This window comes from Trichomycterus rosablanca, chromosome 19 (assembly GCF_030014385.1).
Source record: "Trichomycterus rosablanca isolate fTriRos1 chromosome 19, fTriRos1.hap1, whole genome shotgun sequence".
NCBI lineage: Eukaryota > Metazoa > Chordata > Actinopteri > Siluriformes > Trichomycteridae > Trichomycterus > Trichomycterus rosablanca.
Window position 1 is genome coordinate 20,279,640 of NC_086006.1, and position 18,844 is coordinate 20,298,483.

An 18,844-nucleotide genomic window follows, 5' to 3' on the forward strand; every position below is an offset into this window, starting at 1 on the left:
GGAACTTTCAGTGACCAGTATGAGAGAGTGTGAGAGCTGTACTACTAAATTGAACACACCTGCTCCCTATGCACACCTGAGACCTAGTAACACTAACGAGTCACATGACATTTTGGAGGGAAAATTACAAGCAGTGCTCAATTTGGACATTTAGGGGTGTAGTCTCTTAGGGGTGTACTCACTTTTGTTGCCGGTGGTTTAGACCTTAATGGCTGTATATTGAGTTATTTTGAGGGAAGAATAAATTTACACTGTTATATAAGCTGCACACAGACTACTTTTCATTGTGTCAAAGTGTCATTTTGTCAGTGTTGTCCCATGAAAAGATATACTTAAATATCTGCAGAAATGTGAGGGGTGTACTCACTTTTGTGATACACTGTATATATATATATATATATATATATACCCCTCACATTTCTGCAAATATTTCATTATATCTTTTCATGGGACAACACTATAGACATGAAACTTGGATATAACTTAGAGTAGTCAGTGCACAGCTTGTATAGCAGTGTAGATTTACTGTCTTCTGAAAATAACTCAACACACAGCCATAAATGTCTAAATGGCTGCAACATAAGTGAGTACACCCCACAGTGAACATGTCCAAATTGTGCCCAAAGTGTCAATATTTTGTGTGACCACCATTATTATCCAGCACTGCCTTAACCCTCCTGGGCATGGAATTCACCAGAGCTGCACAGGTTGCTACTGGAATCCTCTTCCACTCCTCCATGATGACATCACGGAGCTGGTGGATGTTAGACACCTTGAACTCCTCCACCTTCCACTTGAGGATGCGCCACAGGTGCTCAATTGGGTTTAGTCCATCACCTTTACCTTCAGCTTCCTCAGCAAGGCAGTTGTCATCTTGGAGGTTGTGTTTGGGGTCGTTATCCTGTTGGAAAACTGCCATGAGGCCCAGTTTTTGAAGGGAGGGGATCATGCTCTGTTTCAGAATGTCACAGTACATGTTGGAATTCATGTTTCCCTCAATGAACTGCAGCTCCCCAGTGCCAGTAGCACTCATGCAGCCCAAGACCATGATGCTACCACCACCATGCTTGACTGTAGGCAAGATACAGTTGTCTTGGTACTTCTCACCAGGGCGCCGCCACACATGCTGGACACCATCTGAGCCAAACAAGTTCATCTTGGTCTCGTCAGACCACAGGGCATTCCAGTAATCCATGTTCTTGGACTGCTTGTCTTCAGCAAACTGTTTGCGGGCTTTCTTATGCGTCAGCTTCCTTCTGGGATGACGACCATGCAGACCGAGTTGATGCAGTGTGCGGCGTATGGTCTGAGCACTGACAGGCTGACCTCCCACGTCTTCAACCTCTGCAGCAATGCTGGCAGCACTCATGTGTCTATTTTTTAAAGCCAACCTCTGGATATGACGCCGAACACGTGGACTCAACTTCTTTGGTCGACCCTGGCGAAGCCTGTTCCGAGTGGAACCTGTCCTGGAAAACCGCTGTATGACCTTGGCCACCATGCTGTAGCTCAGTTTCAGGGTGTTAGCAATCTTCTTATAGCCCAGGCCATCTTTGTGGAGAGCAACAATTCTATTTCTCACATCCTCAGAGAGTTCTTTGCCATGAGGTGCCATGTTGAATATCCAGTGGCCAGTATGAGAGAATTGTACCCAAAACACCAAATTTAACAGCCCTGCTCCCCATTTACACCTGGGACCTTGACACATGACACCAGGGAGGGACAACGACACATTTGGGCACAATTTGGACATGTTCACTGTGGGGTGTACTCACTTATGTTGCCAGCTATTTAGACATTAATGGCTGTGTGTTGAGTTATTTTCAGAAGACAGTAAATCTACACTGCTATACAAGCTGTACACTGACTACTCTAAGTTATATCCAAGTTTCATGTCTATAGTGTTGTCCCATGAAAAGATATAATGAAATATTTGCAGAAATGTGAGGGGTGTACTCACTTTTGTGATACACTGTATATATATATACCCTGACTGAGGTGATCTACATACTGCAGGGGGTAGATCATTCATTTCCACCTGTGACAATAACTGTGCTTTAAACTCCGACTGAAACACAATTACCACTCACAGCAACACAGCTACTTTTTCCACACACATTACATCATTGTAACAAATAATCTGATCATAAACCAATTTTGTAAATCATCAGAAGTGTAAGTATTAGATGATAATGACATTAGACCACAACATGTTAAGTAATGCATGTAAAGATACTGAGGCAAATTAGCTGCTTCATTTGGGTCAGGGTCATGGAAGGTCTGGTTTCACAGGGAATCACTGGGCATGTGGAAACCCCCTGCCTGGCCCTGACATAGCCAATCATGTATTTGTACCCGGATTCTCATAAATTGAACCCCGATTCTCATAATCAATTTACTGAAATGCATGCAACACTGAAAGCTAGATTAATGAGGCTAACAGCATTTTTTATAAACATTGATAAAACTACTAATTAAGGAAATTAAATAATTACACAAGTTTAAAATGACACATTGTAAAACCCCATATTGCAAGTCAGAATGCTTGGACTCAGTGCTGCCAAGGCCAACATTAATACTGTTACACTTATTTACAATGTAATACTCGAAAGGGACTAAGATCAGATGACTGCTGTCAAGCCAAGGTATCCCAGTGTTCCATTGTACTTTTACAATGATTTTTACCATGATCTCCTTAAAAGTTAAGCACAAAATAAACATGCACGTGCAAAACTGCTCATCTAACAATGGAACATAATCTTGGTGAAGAGCTTTTGCGGGTATTGTAGGCATAGCTCTACGATGTGCAAATTCAAGTTTTATTTCTAATACGGGTGATTACACTGTTTTTACTATTAACAAAATGCACTGTGTTATTTTTCTTCTGTGCATTTGTAGGAACAATTTGGCTATTGCTAACAAGTGTTGTTAATCACGGCTATCAACCAAAATCTACAAATAAATGTGTGTAAATCTTGACCCAGCGTAGTTTCAGAATCCACAATAATCATGTAAGTATTTGGATTTTTTGGATAGTGTGTATGTATGAGTAGAAATCATTCAAATTCAAAACCTTCATGTCCTTACATGTGTATGTAAATTTTCAACTTCAACTGGGCATTTGCAAATATCATTTTAAAAAATATTTATACAGCCTTGTTTTTGATTATGCTTTTGGTATAGAGACGTTCTTGAGCATTATGTTTCAAATTTCTGGTTGAGGTATTTTAGGATTAAAATCTCAAGTCTTTAAATACATACAAAAGGTTTACAGTCATCCCACACAATCACAAAACCCTGTATTGTAAACAATATTGTTTATGTAATCAAATGACAGTTTTCATAAAATGTTACATTGTTATTTTCAGGTACTGTCCTTTGTCAATGGGCTGAAACGTTAGAACAAAAGTTTTAGGCCGAGCCACACGTGACCGTTAAATATAGAAGCAGTATTTAAACTAAGCGAACCAAAAACACTGAATTGCATTGGCCCGGAAATTCATATTTTTACTACACGGGTAGGCTCTTCTTTTGGCCGTATTTACTTTCTGATTTCTGTTACATACATTTCATATATTTCTAAGAGAGAGAAAGCCCTTAGACTATAACTGAAAAGTGTGCCTCTGTAAGCCTGGAGAAAAGCTTCCAGCGTTGACTCAACACACACACACACACACACACACACACACACACACACACACACACACACACACACACACACACACACACAGCACAGCTTTATAGTCACTGATTCATTAGAAGCAGCACACTTACACACACTAGTAAAAACATATGCACCCCCCAAACAACATACACTCGCTCATTTACAGCATTACCTATATAGCAGTCCTGTGAGGGTGCATGGTGCTCTGTGGGAGTGCACGACAGCAGATCAAGAACCTTCGTTTGCTTCCACAGCCAGACCCCTCACCCCCCCCCCCCCCCCCCCCCCCCCCAACACACACACACACGCAGTCCATGATCACACCTCCATAAAGTCTCTGTCCAGCTCCCTGTAGGCCTCATCTATGTACGTAGCTATAGCAGAGAGGGAGCTTCTATCTGAACTCAGCAACATTGTCACTGTCTCCTTCCAGTAGGTGAAAGGAATGCAGGAACTCTAAACAGGGATATGCAAAAGCAAAAATACATTATTAACCTGTTTTGTTAGTTTATCTACACATGTGCGAGTTAAAACATCAGTGGTATGCTTACATTCTCCAGACAAGTGCTATCCTTGTCTTTGTTGAGGTAGTGGTGTTGCCAGAAGTGCAGCAGATGATGGAAGTTGTTGAGTAAGCACCCAGGATATTTCTCGGCATACTCCTTCTCCTTGAGAGCTCTCAGGTAGCAAGGTAATTTGCCCCGCCACCTGGCCTGCATCAGCAACACTAAACTGGTGTTCAGACAGCTCACATTCTCCTGGGATTGGGTACACAAAATGTATATAATTAGAAAACACTGTATTTTACAGAGAGCTCAACACCGATCAGGGACACAATGAATCAAGCACCTATTTCAGAAACAATGGGCCTAGAGGTATGTTATTTAGAGGTGGAACCAAACAGGCACACATGCATTAACTCCATAGAGTATAGACAGGCACCCACATTAAAATGAACCAATTTTATATCTTCTGGATCCTTTTTTTTTCCCAAAAGCCCAATCCTTTCCCAATCCAGGTATAAAAAATTTTTTTTAATGTAGTTACTGTAATTTAATACAAGTACACATATTGTCAGGGGCACTGCCAACAAAAAGACATAAAAGAAAAAGCACAATCTTGCCTGAGTGAGAGTCTGAACGTTGATGATGTTGATCAGCCTGAAGAGGAAGGAGAGCCTGTTCTCAACTTGAGCCATGTAGGATAAGAGACGGCACTCTGACATCACTTCCACTACTGAGAGACAAAGAAACACTTTATAAACCTGCACCTACACAAAGGAAACGTCTCATCATAGGTTTTTTTGTTTACCTTTTATATTGTCCGTCTGTCCCTCAAAGCGGTCCAGGGACAGAACAATGCAGCGTACCAACATGTTGGAGTCCACCAGCGAGCTGTTAATCTGACTCAGGAACGTCTGAAACTGACGATGTGACATGGCAAATTAAATCCATTTCAGATAAGCTGCTGAGATACACTATTAAACGGTACAGAATTGTTGCCTAAATACATTTACATTTCTTACATTTGGTAGACATCTTTATTCAAAGTGCTTGAAATATCCTAGAATGGCTGGCACCAAGCTACATTTCACTATACTTAATGGTATGTCAAATTAGTGCACTACCAATAATTCTGATAGAATCCTTGAACCTATACATTGACCATCAGTGGTCATGGATAGTGCATGATATACTTTGGGGTTAATTTAACAGTAGCCAGTCATTATACACTACAAGTTAATAATTTAACAAAATAACGTTAACATGTGGCTTAAAAGTAAACTAGCTTAATTTCAGCACAAAATTATGAGGTGAGGCCACTATATATCATATATAAAAGAAACGTACATTTCCAGTTTTAGTTTAATTTTATGTCGTGTTAGCACATATGCCTGCTTACATTACATGCAGCTGATAGTTTTAAAAAATGGTCTATTTAGAGTTCATAGTACATAAAAAGCCATGTATTTATTCTCTCTTAAGAAGTACCTGTCCAGTCCAGTTTCTTATTTTACTCAAGGTGGAGAATTGTAGGAGATTATGTATGGAGATTATATTTTATTAGTGCGGTTTAACTAGCTTTGGGATGATTCTGTAAATTAAACTGGTTCACCGGTACTAACCTTTTCATCTGTGTTCACATATTTGTTGAATCTTTTAAAGGCATCAATATTAAACTTCATGAGCTCGCCCAACAGATCAAAGTAGCTCTGAAGGATATCCCGGGATTTACAGCCACTGTCAATGATGCAGAAAAGGATGTGCTGCAGGGACAAACACAAACACTGCAATTTAATGACCTGATCCTACTTTGCACACTTTAATGCATCCATGCGTTAGTATCCAAAAAGCACCTCCAAGAGGCCTCTCTTTAACAGGAATATCTGGTCTGCGTAGGACGTGGCTCCTCTCAAGAAACTCTCCACTGCTCTAGCCTGCCAGAACCTGCCAAATAGATTGAAAATGCATTTGCATAATAAAATGTATTTACATAATATCAAAATATACATCATATATCCAGCTGCCTGTCTCACCTGAATGAGGAATCGACGGGCTCTTTCTTCATAATTGCAATCAGCCGAGTCAGAAGACCCTTCTTCCCATCACATGCAAGATTCCTGCAAAGAACACAGTGACAGACCATAAATATTGAAAAAGTCCAGATTAAAATCCAGATGCTGTGTCATTTTGTCTGCTCAATACCTGTCTGTGTTGACCAGAGCCTCCACTTCAGGAACGTTGGCTTTTAGTGAGATGGCACTCAGTTCATTAAGTTCCTGCGCATTTAGGAGAAGATACTTGTTCCTGAAGCAAGAAACAACGTTGAAACATTCAACAAAATAATAAGCAATTACTATACTGTGCAATAATGCCTACAATAGGTAGCTAGACAATGTTAAAGTAAAAGGTTAGTAGTAGGAATTTTGATAAAATCAGTTAACCAATAACCGAGAACAAAGTCATTGTTCAGTTAATGTTGTCAATAAATTAATTTCCAACAACTGACACTTGATTCAGACCTGAGTTCGACTCCAAGGTGGAGCGGTCTGGGTGTGTGGAATTTTCATGTTTTCCCCGTGTCAGCGTGGGTTTCCTCCCACAGTCCAAATACATGCAGTCAGGTTAATTAGAGATACTAAAAATGGCCCTTAGAAGTGTGTGTGTTTGCACCCATTGAGAGTTGGGATAGGCTTCAGCACCCTCCGCGACCCTGATTAGGATAAGCGGCTTAAAAAGTGAGTGAGTGTTGTGTGCTTCCTAACTACATACATGAGCTAGCAGTGACAAAAAAAACATTCTTCTTAGGGACAATTTTGTATCTCCAATTCACCTCACTTGCACGTCTTTGGACTGTGGGAGGAAATTGGAGCTCCCGAAGGAGACCCACGCAGACACGAGGAGAACATGCAAACTCCACACAGAAAGGACCCGCATCGCTTCACCTAGGGATCGTACCCAGGACCTTCTTGCTGTGAGGCGACAGTGCCACCGTGCCACCCAACCAAGTTCTTATAAAAGTTAGAGTTTGTGCTACCATCCACAATGCAATCTGGTGGTACTTACTCATGGTGGTCACTGAAGCTCTGAAGCAGCCTGAGGAACTGAATCTTGAATGAGATTTCCTGTAGACAATGCAAAATGCAGGTAAATGTGGCAATGTTCAAACCATGTATTAATAGGTATTATTGACGAAAATAACCTACTGGACTGCAATCACAGTTCTGGTTCTGTCTGTGTAAGATGTGATTGGATGGCTGTCTTCTCCAAATCAGCTTTTCAAACAGGTTGTTCAGTCCTGGAATCAATCGATACTCCGCCAACAACCTATGAACCTGTAACACAGATAGATTAACAGATGTTGTGGGTGACAGTGTGCCAGCATAACATTTTTATCCTACATGTCCTGCAATTTTCTATCAATTTAGACAACAGTAAACAACCTGAAGTGCAGTAGAACACCAAAGCTCCAACCAAATCAGGAATATGATCAGACTGAATGCATAACTGCAAAAAACCCCATAAATTTAGCAGAAGAAATTTTCTTGGCATATGGGTGGAAAAAAAAGATCATGTGCATTGTATCTCAAGTTGCACAAGGGGTTTGGGTGTCAAATCAGTAAAGCATGCTAGCCAACTATCAGGCTTTGTTCAACAAATCATTCCACTGCTATAATACAACCTAAACAAAATAAGAGCTTCATAACTGTCAATAAGCTATCCCAAATGTAACTGATGGAGCACGGGATGTACCTGATTTCTTTGCCGACCCATCAGCAGGACACAAAGCACATAGAGAACCTCTACTTTGTACATTATCTCATGCACTATCTTCATGGACTGGGGCAACGTGTGCCTAAGTGGACTTGAGGATAGTGAGCCTTCATCTGAAGATTCTGAAATACAGCAGGATTAAAAGACAATAAGACACTGAAATGAATGAAACTCGTAAGACTTGCTTAAATTAGTCAGTCGAGATGTTCTTGTTTTTTTCTCTCTTACCTGTGCTGCTCTGCTCTGCCTCTTCAATAGCCATTTGCATGAGAGCATCCAGAACTAGAGCGTTATCCAGCCAGCTGTGCCAATCCTCCAGCTCCTGCAGCAGCGCAGCCGTACCTGATGCTTCCGACACCTTCCGCGTGGCCAGCTTGCACAGCCGCTCAATAAAGCCAGGGATGTTAAGCAAAGCCACTGCAGAAAAGGCAAAGGGCCAGAAAACTAGTCAGGTACAGTGCTGTTTACTTGTTGGATGCTAAATTAACCTGACACCCAAAGTTTTTCCTCCATCCATCCAAACACACTTGCATTTATGGTTGTTCTCAAAAATATTCCACCCCCCAAGAACATGGCACCTATGCAGGCATGACTGGCTATGTCTGTGAATGGGACGGCTAAAGGAATTTCTCATTGCTGCTGTAATTGCAGCCTCTGCTGGTTGGCCAAACGTGCCTGCACATAGATGGGGAATAATAGAGATCAGTAAGTGACTACCCATATGTGATACCGCTCTCTTTGTGAACCCGCCCCAGGCGAGTGAGAAGAAGAGGTTGACTATTACATGTGTGTGAGGAGGGCATGTATTTAGTATGGGGTCTGCAGCAGTGAATGATAAATCTGGTTAATTGGATATCACTAGATTGGGAGATAAAGGGAAAACACCTAAAAATATGAATCCAACAGATCATATTCCATGAATTCAGCATGGTGTTACAGCCTCTAACCTTGGTTGCTTTCGGCACGTGATGGAGTCGAGTTGACCTTCTGCTGAGCGTTACGAGCCAGTAGGGTGTGTTTGTCATCCGTGCCCGCATCTGGCTCTGATATAGTGATAGACAGTATGCGGCAGAAATTTGCCAGTTGCTGCTGGTTGAAGCTTTGCACCAGGCTGGCCAGATTAGAAATATCCTCCAGCTGGATAACATCCTGGTCAAAGAGTTTTAAATAAACATCAAACATGTCATTTTAATCTCTTACATTTGAGAAGGCCACAGTAAACACATCATAAAATCAACCTCACTGTTCAAATGGACTTGTGCAAAAGTGAAAGAAATACCTTTCTAACCCCCATTATGTCTTCAATAAGTGTGGCAGTTTGCAAGAAAGTCTTTTTGTTTGACATTAGAGTGAAGAGGAACATGACAAAGTCATCCCGTGCTGCAAGACTTTTCGTAACACCCTCAGTCTACAAAACAGAACAAGAAGCAATTTCACCTTTACAAGGGCTGAACAGAAAAGCAAATGCCTAATGCCGTGACAATCATATTCACATGTACTTACACATATACAGCAGTTGTAAAGAATGCTTAAACAGTCCTTGATAAGGTCGTCACTTACTGTAAAAGAGCACAAAAACCACATCATCTTCAACCAACAAAGTGTTTAATTTCAATCTTATTCTTATCCAAGTTATGAGCAGTTGTACATATAAAACTGCATTTGATTCCAGTCTGACCGCTGAGATAAAAAATAAAGCAGTTCAGCACAGCAGTTCCATCAGTGCCTTTGATTATTTTTTATTTAACAAAAATTAACTGAGCATCAATCAATGTGGTATTTCTATCATTTTTAATTAGCAGTTTTATTTTAGTGTACTTACTTATGGGTACATTTCCCTGTATTGAGAGCGTTGGCCGCATCAAAATCTCTATAAACAACTGTAGAAAAAGAGAAGGACGAGTGATAATTAGAGTAATTATTTGGGAGGCCAGATTGACATAGTTTGGGCATGTGCAGAAAAGGGATGAGAGTTCTATCGGAAGGAGGACATGCGGATTGGCAAGATAGAGGAGGATGATTAGGTCCAGGCAAGATCCACTGTAGCCACCCCTAACGGCAGCAGCCGAAAGAATATCTTTCATGCACGTTGTGTGTTCATCGCTGTTGGCTTCACATTTTTGGATAATGCACTATTATCATCTCTCAGCACTGACACACAAGTGTCTGAAAGATCCAAAAACACAGCTACACCTGCTACAGAACGCAGAACACACACTACCATGTCATTCCCATGTCAGCACCATTGCATGACTGAGAATCGTCCACCACTAGCCTATTTTAGACCTGAATGAACACAAGGTTGTAAATTTTAAGATAAAAAAAAAAAAACGCATTTATTCATTTTTCTGCCTTCACCCCTCAATCTAGTAATATCCAATTTCTTCTGATTGCCAGCCCCAGTCGAGGAAAGCTACATAGTCATGCACCCCCTCTGATACGTGTGAGGCCACATGCCACGGACCACTGCCTTTCACCGAGTGAGCCAGGGTCTTACAGAGTGCAGCATCCAGTACGGAGAGTATGCATCATCAGTGATCAAAAACCGCTGCCTGATCCCTCTCTACAGACACACAGCCAATCTTGTCTGTGTAGGCGCCCGGCCAGTTAAATGGCATATTTAAGTGTTGAATATCACTCACATCGACGCCTCCAAAAAGGTCAAAGGTGTAGGTGTTGGGAGAGACAGACTCCTGTGGTGTTTTCCTATCTTCTGTCACAAAGGACATAGCCTCCATGGAGAGCAAGGACGACAATTCCTAAACAATCAGAAACATTTGAATTTAACAGAGGAACAAGATGCAAAATTATGTTGACATCATTGGTTAAAAAAGTAATACGGATTTGTAATTGATACCTTAACCACGGAGTGGCTGTTGGAAAGGTCACTGTTTATATGGGTGCTGTTGTGCAGTTTCCTAAGTAACAGCGGTATTCCCCGCCATCGTGCTTTCCTGTCTCTTTCTTCAAGAAGATCTACTGGGATCTAATCAACCACAAATTAACAAGCACTTAATAAACAGATCTGGATACTAAATAATTACATACTAAATATAGATGTGCAAGTCATGCCATTAGCTCATTAAGAAAAACCTTTACTTTTAAATGTAAATTATGCTTTCTACTCCTTCTCAGCAGTGCAGTTACAAATGTGCTTGACCACCAGCATAATAACATAGATGAAACATCCATTTTCAAGCCTTTTTTTTATTAGAAACACTATACTAGTACTGGGTAAAGCTCACCCAGCTCACAGAACAGCCTCAGTTACTTGTGACATAGATTTCCCAATGTGATTGACATTGTGAGCCTTACTTTCAGATTTTGATCCATACTGACAGGATTGTATCCTGAACTTGCAGCACTCTTCAGATGCAAAATTATGCTACAAATTTTTACCACATTCCAAAGCTGCTCTATTGGATCTGATGACCAAGAAGGTGTACAACAAATGTATTCCCATGTTGATGAAATCAGTTTGAGATGACATAAAGAATTACCATGCTCAAAGTAGTCATTATAAAATAAAAAACTGTGGCCATAAAGGGATGCACATGGTCAGCAACAATCCTCAGATTCAATACACAGCATATAAATTCTCAGCTTGAGTATTATTATCCTAAATGCAGACTGAAAGTGTTACTTACTGCTAAGATTAGTTAAGTTGATTACTTTAATGCAGAGTTTCTAATGAAATACCTTGGACTTTTGCTTATTTTATGTAACCAATAACCAACAAGCTCATAGTGTCCCATTAAAATATTCTTTCCACTTTATTTAATAAGAAACAGCATAACATAGTGAATGTGGCAGTGATGTAGAACAGCGAGATGGAGATATAAACTGTGAGAACACGTTCAGCATTCAGAATGTAGATTAATTAAAGAGCTGCAGAGCTGATAATAAACAGTTCATTACACGTGGTAACTAAATATGCTAATCATAATAAAGATGCAGTCAGTATATTAAAGCTCTCCTACCATTATTAGTGTCGTTATTTTAAACTGATAAACAGTTTTACCTTTAAACTAACCATGATGCAAAATATCCACATCATTAAAGCCTCATTTACATTACATTTATGGCATTTAGCAGGCGCTTTTACCCAAATCAACCTACAGTGATAGTATATATTGTCTAAGCAATTGAAGATGAAAGGCCTTGCTCAAGGGCCCAACAGTGGCAACCTGGCAGTGGTGGGGCTTGAACCAAAGACCTTTCGATTACTAGTCCAGTACCTTAACCGCTAGGCTACAACTGTCCTGCCTCATCATCCACAATTTATATAACAATGAATAAAAACAAGCTTTTGTTAGAATTAAAACTGCAGAGCTTTCATTGAATGTGTATATAAACTGGCGGATGTACACTGGGAGGTCTCAAGCAGTCTGAACTCTACTGTACCTCTAACTGTAACTCTCAGAACAAATCAAGCATGACTTATTTGTTGATTATTGGTTAGCCATTAACCTGCAAAGATGAAACTAAAAACAAAATCTAGACATAAACCCTGATCAGGACCTGTGTATCCTGTAGTCTTTTTAAATGCCTGCTAGATAGACAGCAAGGTCCTGGGCATATTTTGTCCACGCAACGTGTATATCCACATTCCAAATCTTATAAGGAGATTTTACTTTCTATGAGCTGACAAAGTGACCCTTCAACATGAACATACTGCCATGTGACTGACTTACTATGTCACTCAGTTCATTGTAGTTTATTATTAGTAGTAGTATTATGTGTGATTCAATAACTTCCATATGCACTGTTCTTTAAATGATTAGGACTTTTTTTTTTACCTACTATTATAAATCTCGAGTAAAATGCTGACAGTATAAAAATACAACATATTTTTGTTAAACACAAACTTCTTAAAAACTAAGAGCTTAAATTGCAGAGTCTGAATAGGTCAGTTTGTTTTCATGGTGGCTTCAAAAATGAAAGCAAACGGAAGCAAGCGTCCTAATTTAGTTAACAAAAGTAATATTTAATTGTGTTATTAAAAACAGATTTTTAATTCCTTCTACAATAAGCTAACGTGGTAAAACAGAATTAACTCAAGCTAAATGTAATCACTGCTAGCAAAACAGCTAGCCAGCTTAGCAACATGACAACATTCTGCTAACCGAAGTTTCAATTTACAAGCGTTAATGCGACATAACTTCTAATTCATACATGAACGTTAAACTGCATTTAATTTAACTAACGACACTTTAAATAATAAAAAACTAAACCCTCGTGTACAACTACACAAGCAGAGGTGACGTATTTAAAGCACTTCTAGCCCCAGACTCGGTGCTGTTGAGGCCTGCTAGGCTATAATTAACTGCACAGTCGCTTCACTTCAACAACAGCACATATTCCTAATGCTGTTCTTACCTGTGAAGCTCTGATCAGTCCCAAACCTGATATCTCCCCATTTCTGATCTGATTTAATATGTTTTTACTTCGATTTCTTCGTCTCGGCTGGGTTTGAGAGGATTGCCCCCCGTTAGTCGCCATTGTTTTTCTTTGACGTCGCAATGTTTTTCTTTTTCTTCAATAAACTCTTAGTAGAATCTCACTTAGCCACAGTGCTGCCACCTACCGGAGCGGTGAATCCAGGAACAAGACCGAGAACATTCAAAGCGGGCCCCCAATCATCTTACATGAGCTAAGGAGTCGACTCTTTGTAGGGGTAATTTAAGAATAGCTGAATCGACTCTCTTTGGAATCGACTCCACACCACAGAGGTCATTCTTCCTAATGAAAAAGGCTAGCCAATTTAATGATTGTTTTCTAAATTCCGCTATATATTTAAAAGTATGTGAACATTTACACTTTTAATTACTAAGTTTAGGTGTTTCTGCCACACCCACTGCTAACAAATTTGTAAGATCAGTTATCTAAATGTACCTTTAAATGATTAAATGGTTTTTGTGGTCAAGTCTACACAGTGAATTCAGACTTCTTGACTTTCGCACAATATAATGTTGTAGATTTGATTTTGAAAGGATATTTATCCTATTTTTACAAATCAATGTAAATGTAATTACCCATAAAACATTTCCTCCTAAAAATTTATAAAAATCAAAATCTCTTATTTACAAAAAGTATTTAAACTATTAACTAAATGTATTTGTATATATTATTAATAAAGGCATTGCATCTGCCCTAGATTATCCTTATCAGAGACAGTGGTAGCCTAGTGGGTAGAATCAACCTAGTGGGCTATCAACTGAAAGGTTAAGAGTTCGAATCCCAGCTCTGCCATGCAACCACTGTTGGGTCCTTGGGCAAGGTCCTTAACCCTCTCTGCTCCAGGGGTGCCGTACGATGGCTGACCCTGTGCTCTGACCCCAGCTTTCAAACAAGCTGGGATATGCAAAGAAAGAATTTCATTGTACTGTACAACTGTGTATGTATACAAATAATGTATGTATGACAAATAAAGGCATTCTGTTCTACTCTAAATACTTTGTAGAATATAGGACTCGCAGTTTAACCCATCCTGTATGAGAGATGTTTTACTTAGATTGGATGGTTAACTGTTTGTATGCATTTCTGAGAGGGTTTTCTACAAGTAGTTTCATAAATTGACTGCATTCATTCAAATCTTACAGTCCCTGCCTCTGAGATTTACCTGCATAGAACTTACAGCAGGGATGGTGTTAGACAGGTAATGTTTTGTCTCATTAGACCAGAGAAACTCAATGTTTCCTCATGTTGCCATGTCTGGCCAAAGGTCTTCTTTCAGGTTATGCTACAGAGATCTTTTTGCCCATATCTGCTTAGGACTGCATGGGCTAGCTCTTTTAAAGTGAACATTGGGTGCCATTTACTGCTTCTCTGACCAAGGCCCTACTTGCCTGGATGGCCAATTTGGCTGAATGGCTAAGACATTAGAAAGGTTTATGGTTGTGCCAAGCTTCTTTGATTTCAAATTTTTTGAGGGCACTGCAGTCCTGAGAACAATTAAAATGATTTTATATCCTTGCCCTGATCAATGCCCTGCGGCAATTTGATTGTAAGGATCTACAGGCAGTTTCCTGGACTTGGTTTCCTGACAATGCTGTGTAAATTGTAAGCCCTTATAGACTGAGTATAGATTCAAATCTGTTGTTGCAGGACGACTAGCCTAAACACAGTAATTTCTCGCATAAAGGTGTTTCCCTCTCCTGGCCTAATTATCCCAATTGGCCATGATGAAAGGAAACCTCAGCTCTGGGTATTTATACAAAAAAGGAAATCTGGTGGGCGGAAACAGTGTGTATATGGCCTCATGTGTCTTTATTCAGCTGGGTGGGCTTGCTTAAAGGCTAGCCTAATTTTTGGAGACATGAGGGGGTGCAGGAAAGAAAAAGGGAGTGTTGTTTAAGCAAAAGGAAACCGTCATTAGTTAGTAAAGAAAAGATAAAGTAAGCAGGGAACAGAGAAGAGTAGAGCATCTAGACAAGGCAGAGACGGGAACATAGTGGAGTGAGCATCCTGAGGCCAGTAATACACATTACGGATTAATTTGGGTGAGCAAATATTTCTTTTCATTATTGCAATATTAAACAGAGTTTTATCTTTTTTTTATTCTTATGTATCTTGTGTATCTTATGTAAGAGTCTACAGAAACTATAGGGCATGATTTAAGAACATTTCAACAGAGTTGAAAAAAAAAGGCTGTTTGAATTTAGTGGGGAGCCAAAAGTCTGAGAACACTAATGAAAGTGCTTATATTGCTAGTGGCAGCATGTTTCACTGTAGGGATAGTATTAGCCAGGTAGTGTGCAGTGCCTAGAAAAAGGCAGGGGTTCAAAATATTTTACATGTTTAGTGTATATATATACACTGATCAGCCACAATATTAAAACAAATGACAGGCAAAGTGGCCAACATTGACAACCTGTTACAATAGCACCTGTCAAGGGATAAGGGGGGAACCAGCAGCAAGTGAGGAGTCAGTTGTTAAAGCTGATGTGCTTGAAGCAGAAAAAATGGGCAAGCGTAAGGATCTGAGCGACTTTGACAAGGGCCAAATTGTGATGGCTAGACAACTGGATCAAAGCATCTCCAAAACTTGACATGTAGTGTTCCTTGAATGCCGTGTTTAGTGTCCAAGCAAGCGGCTGGTTGGTGTGATAACATTTTTGGCTGTTCATTTGAAATGACCTAAAAAGTAAAAATGTAATTAAAAAACATAAGAAACACTGTCATTGTTACGGCATGATTAAATATATGAAGTCGCAGTCTGAGTAATTACAATTTCATTATGATTAAATTTGCCTTCAAACCACCACCCTTTAATTAAAATGGGAGGTGGCTCAGTCTAAATTCCCTGTAGGCTGGAAACCATTTAAAATTAGTGCCTTTAGCTCTGAACCATGAACATCAGCTCTCCAGAGTTTTCAGCCATTTAGCAGTAGACGCTGCCGTCAAGACATACCAGTTTACTGTTTATCTCCAAAAACACATGAAAATAAATTGCATTAAAATGCACTATTCATTTTTTCTTTAAAAATAACACTTATTTAATAAGTTGTACACCGTTTAATTACCAAAATAACAGCACAAAATCTTCCTATGATGGTGTTGAGAACCTGGTTCCAAAGTTGAAGTTTGACTAAGAAATAAAAGTGATGCTGTAATGTTTAAAACAGCAAGTTGGCCTCTGTCACCTAATATTTATACATCAGAAACAGAAAGTTTACATTTAGATGAATGTTAAAATATATGTCAGATATACGTACATGCCTACATGCCTTTACATTTAGTTACATTTAGCCAATTAAAATATCTTGGTGAGGAAATAATTTACGTAATATTTAATAATTTATGTGGTTCACTGTAGCGTCTTTTATCGTCGCAAACAACTCTATTTTTTACATTTATTTTCAGGGCACGGTTAACCATGGGTCTCCTGTTAATATTTGTAATCCTGCTTCATCTCATCACACTGGCAGTTCTTTTCATTGCCACCCTTGAAAAGGTTTGATTAATTACAATAAAATATCTGTCCACAATCTTTCAAAAGCTTGCATTATTCTTAAATTGTATGGCTTTGATTGTTCTTTGGCCTGTCTGTGGCCAACTGCTTTTCAAAAGCACTGTTGTTGCCCTTATATGTTTAGATTTTACAGTAATAGCATTTCAGACATGGCAGGTTTTGACTAGCTGGCTTATAGAAGGTGGCATCCTATAGCTTGTTTGCAAGATGATCAGGACATTCTGTTTGTGTCCTTTTGGGGTTGCTTTTAGGTTTCCAGCCACCTTTAAAACCATGGCAGTAGGTGGACTAGCCAATCTCAATTAATGCCAGGATTTAGTCAGTGAGTCAATCCGTAATTGGATAAATGTGTGTTGGCCTGTCATAAATGTCTGCATTTCTCTTTGCTTGGTTCAGTCTTGGTGGGTGTGGAGCAGCACTGAGAGCTCTGACTTATGGCACAACTGCAGATTTGATAATGAAACTGACATGTGGTTTTGCACATCATCTAGAGAAACAGGTAAGAATTATTTAAGACGTCTACCTACACCCCACATATCTAAACATCTGGAATGAAGCTCATATATTTCAAATAGCATTAAAAGCACACTTGCTCTCTAAATCATTTTCCAGAGTGGCTGCATGCTGTCCAAGTCCTGATGGTCCTATCTTTAGTCTTCTCCTCGATTTCGTTCCTCGTATTCATCGGTCAGCTCTTTATTATGTCAAAAGGAGGACTCTTCTACCTTACTGGTGTCTGCCAAGCATTTGCAGGTAACATCCAATTTCAGTGCCTGACTGCATAAATACTCCTTCTGAGAGTACGCCTTGTACACATGAAACAGTGAAACCACGTACAGCCAAGTGTTAGAAAGCTGTGCCTCATTCACAGGTCATGGGTGTTTTAAGCAGGATAATGACCTCAGAACTTTACCCTTAACCAAGTTAAACACCTTTTGGATTAACTGGAATGTCAATTGTAAGCCAGGACTTGTATTACTTTAGTATCTGACCTAACTGAATAAGTACAAATAACCACAGACCTTCCAAAATCTTGTGGAAAAACCTTCCTAAAGGGGGCAAATGGGGGCACAAACTCCATATTACTGCTCATAGGTTTGGAATGACCTACAAGCTTAAGTGTCCACATACTTTTGGTTACATAATTGTGTTTTACAGCCTTTGTTATTTTGTCCATTGCTTGTAACTATGCTTTTGGTTATAGGTGCTTAACATCTTAAAGCTTAAAACTTTCTTTACCCTCTTAATGTTCCTCTTTTTACATTTTCCTTCTAGGTCTCATAACCTTTACAGCTTCACTCATCTTCACTCTCCACAACAAAGAAATCCTTCAGGACTCTAGAGAACTGAGTTCAGGACACTTCGGTTACTGCTTTATTTTGGCATGGGTGTGCGTGCCTTTGCTCATCTGGAGTGGCATTATGTACATCCATTTACGCAAAAGGAAGTAGTTTTACAGTTTGATCTTCAAGGAAGAATTATAAACACTGGTATGACTTGATAGTATTACATTTAGTAATGTGTAAACTGGATGCATTTATAAAATAGCATGGCACACATTATATCCATTCTTTATTTAACAATGGTAATAATACATTATAATCCTGTTTATAGGCACTAAAAGCTGCATTTATGTGAATAAAATGTCATTCAAATGACAAATGCATGTTTGATTATGCTATTAATGAAAAGAAGCATTATTGGGATTGAAGCACCATTCACAAATTAGCACCAGTATGCATTTACTGCCTGTTACTGATCAGCAATGTAAGAGGGTTAGATTAAATGAAGAACAATTTATGCTGCCATAAACTTCACAAGTGTATTAACTGGGTATAGAAATTCGATCAAATGCTAATGGCAGCACTGTTTGTGTGTTGCTACAATTAATTTAAAGGGGGAACTTTGAGCATTAAACATTTTCTAATTATT

At 39.4% G+C, this 18,844-nt stretch overlaps 2 protein-coding genes across 2 annotated transcripts; one reads left to right on the forward strand and one right to left on the reverse strand.

Annotated features, from left to right (window-relative positions):
- Positions 1 to 3,956: 3,956 nt before the first annotated feature.
- Positions 3,957 to 13,442, reverse strand: trpc4apb (transient receptor potential cation channel, subfamily C, member 4 associated protein b). The gene is made up of 19 exons (XM_063015300.1): positions 13,318 to 13,442; positions 10,796 to 10,924; positions 10,581 to 10,697; positions 9,761 to 9,818; positions 9,442 to 9,497; positions 9,218 to 9,346; positions 8,886 to 9,087; positions 8,167 to 8,355; positions 7,918 to 8,060; positions 7,371 to 7,499; positions 7,231 to 7,289; positions 6,370 to 6,471; positions 6,201 to 6,284; positions 6,021 to 6,111; positions 5,790 to 5,930; positions 4,976 to 5,087; positions 4,788 to 4,900; positions 4,216 to 4,422; positions 3,957 to 4,120 (listed from the first exon to the last, which is right to left on the reverse strand). Exons 1-19 carry the CDS (start codon positions 13,438 to 13,440, stop codon positions 3,983 to 3,985), a joined length of 2,322 nt encoding a protein of 773 aa, XP_062871370.1. The 5' UTR covers positions 13,441 to 13,442; the 3' UTR covers positions 3,957 to 3,982.
- Positions 13,443 to 16,816: 3,374 nt separating this feature from the next.
- emp3b (epithelial membrane protein 3b (MAM blood group)) lies at positions 16,817 to 18,382 on the forward strand. Its single transcript, XM_063015672.1, has 4 exons — positions 16,817 to 16,894; positions 17,309 to 17,411; positions 17,525 to 17,665; positions 18,188 to 18,382. The coding sequence occupies exons 1-4, from the start codon at positions 16,817 to 16,819 to the stop codon at positions 18,361 to 18,363; spliced, it is 498 nt and encodes a 165-aa protein (XP_062871742.1). The 3' UTR covers positions 18,364 to 18,382.
- The last annotated feature ends 462 nt before the right edge of the window (positions 18,383 to 18,844 follow it).

Bases quoted from the DNA above. Each gene is read 5' to 3' on its own strand.
- trpc4apb (XM_063015300.1), bottom strand. From the start codon at position 13,440: ATGGCGACTAACGGGGGGCAATCCTCTCAAACCCAGCCGAGACGAAGA. The intron at 6,285-6,369 runs GTATTGAGCAGA...TGTTCTTTGCAG, and splicing joins GCTCTGGTCAACACAGACAG to GAATCTTGCATGTGATGGGA. The intron at 6,112-6,200 runs GTGAGACAGGCA...TCTATTTGGCAG, and splicing joins CCCGTCGATTCCTCATTCAG to GTTCTGGCAGGCTAGAGCAG.
- emp3b (XM_063015672.1), top strand. From the start codon at position 16,817: ATGGGTCTCCTGTTAATATTTGTAATCCTGCTTCATCTCATCACACTG. The intron at 16,895-17,308 runs GTTTGATTAATT...TGCTTGGTTCAG, and splicing joins TCATTGCCACCCTTGAAAAG to TCTTGGTGGGTGTGGAGCAG. The intron at 17,412-17,524 runs GTAAGAATTATT...ATCATTTTCCAG, and splicing joins CACATCATCTAGAGAAACAG to AGTGGCTGCATGCTGTCCAA.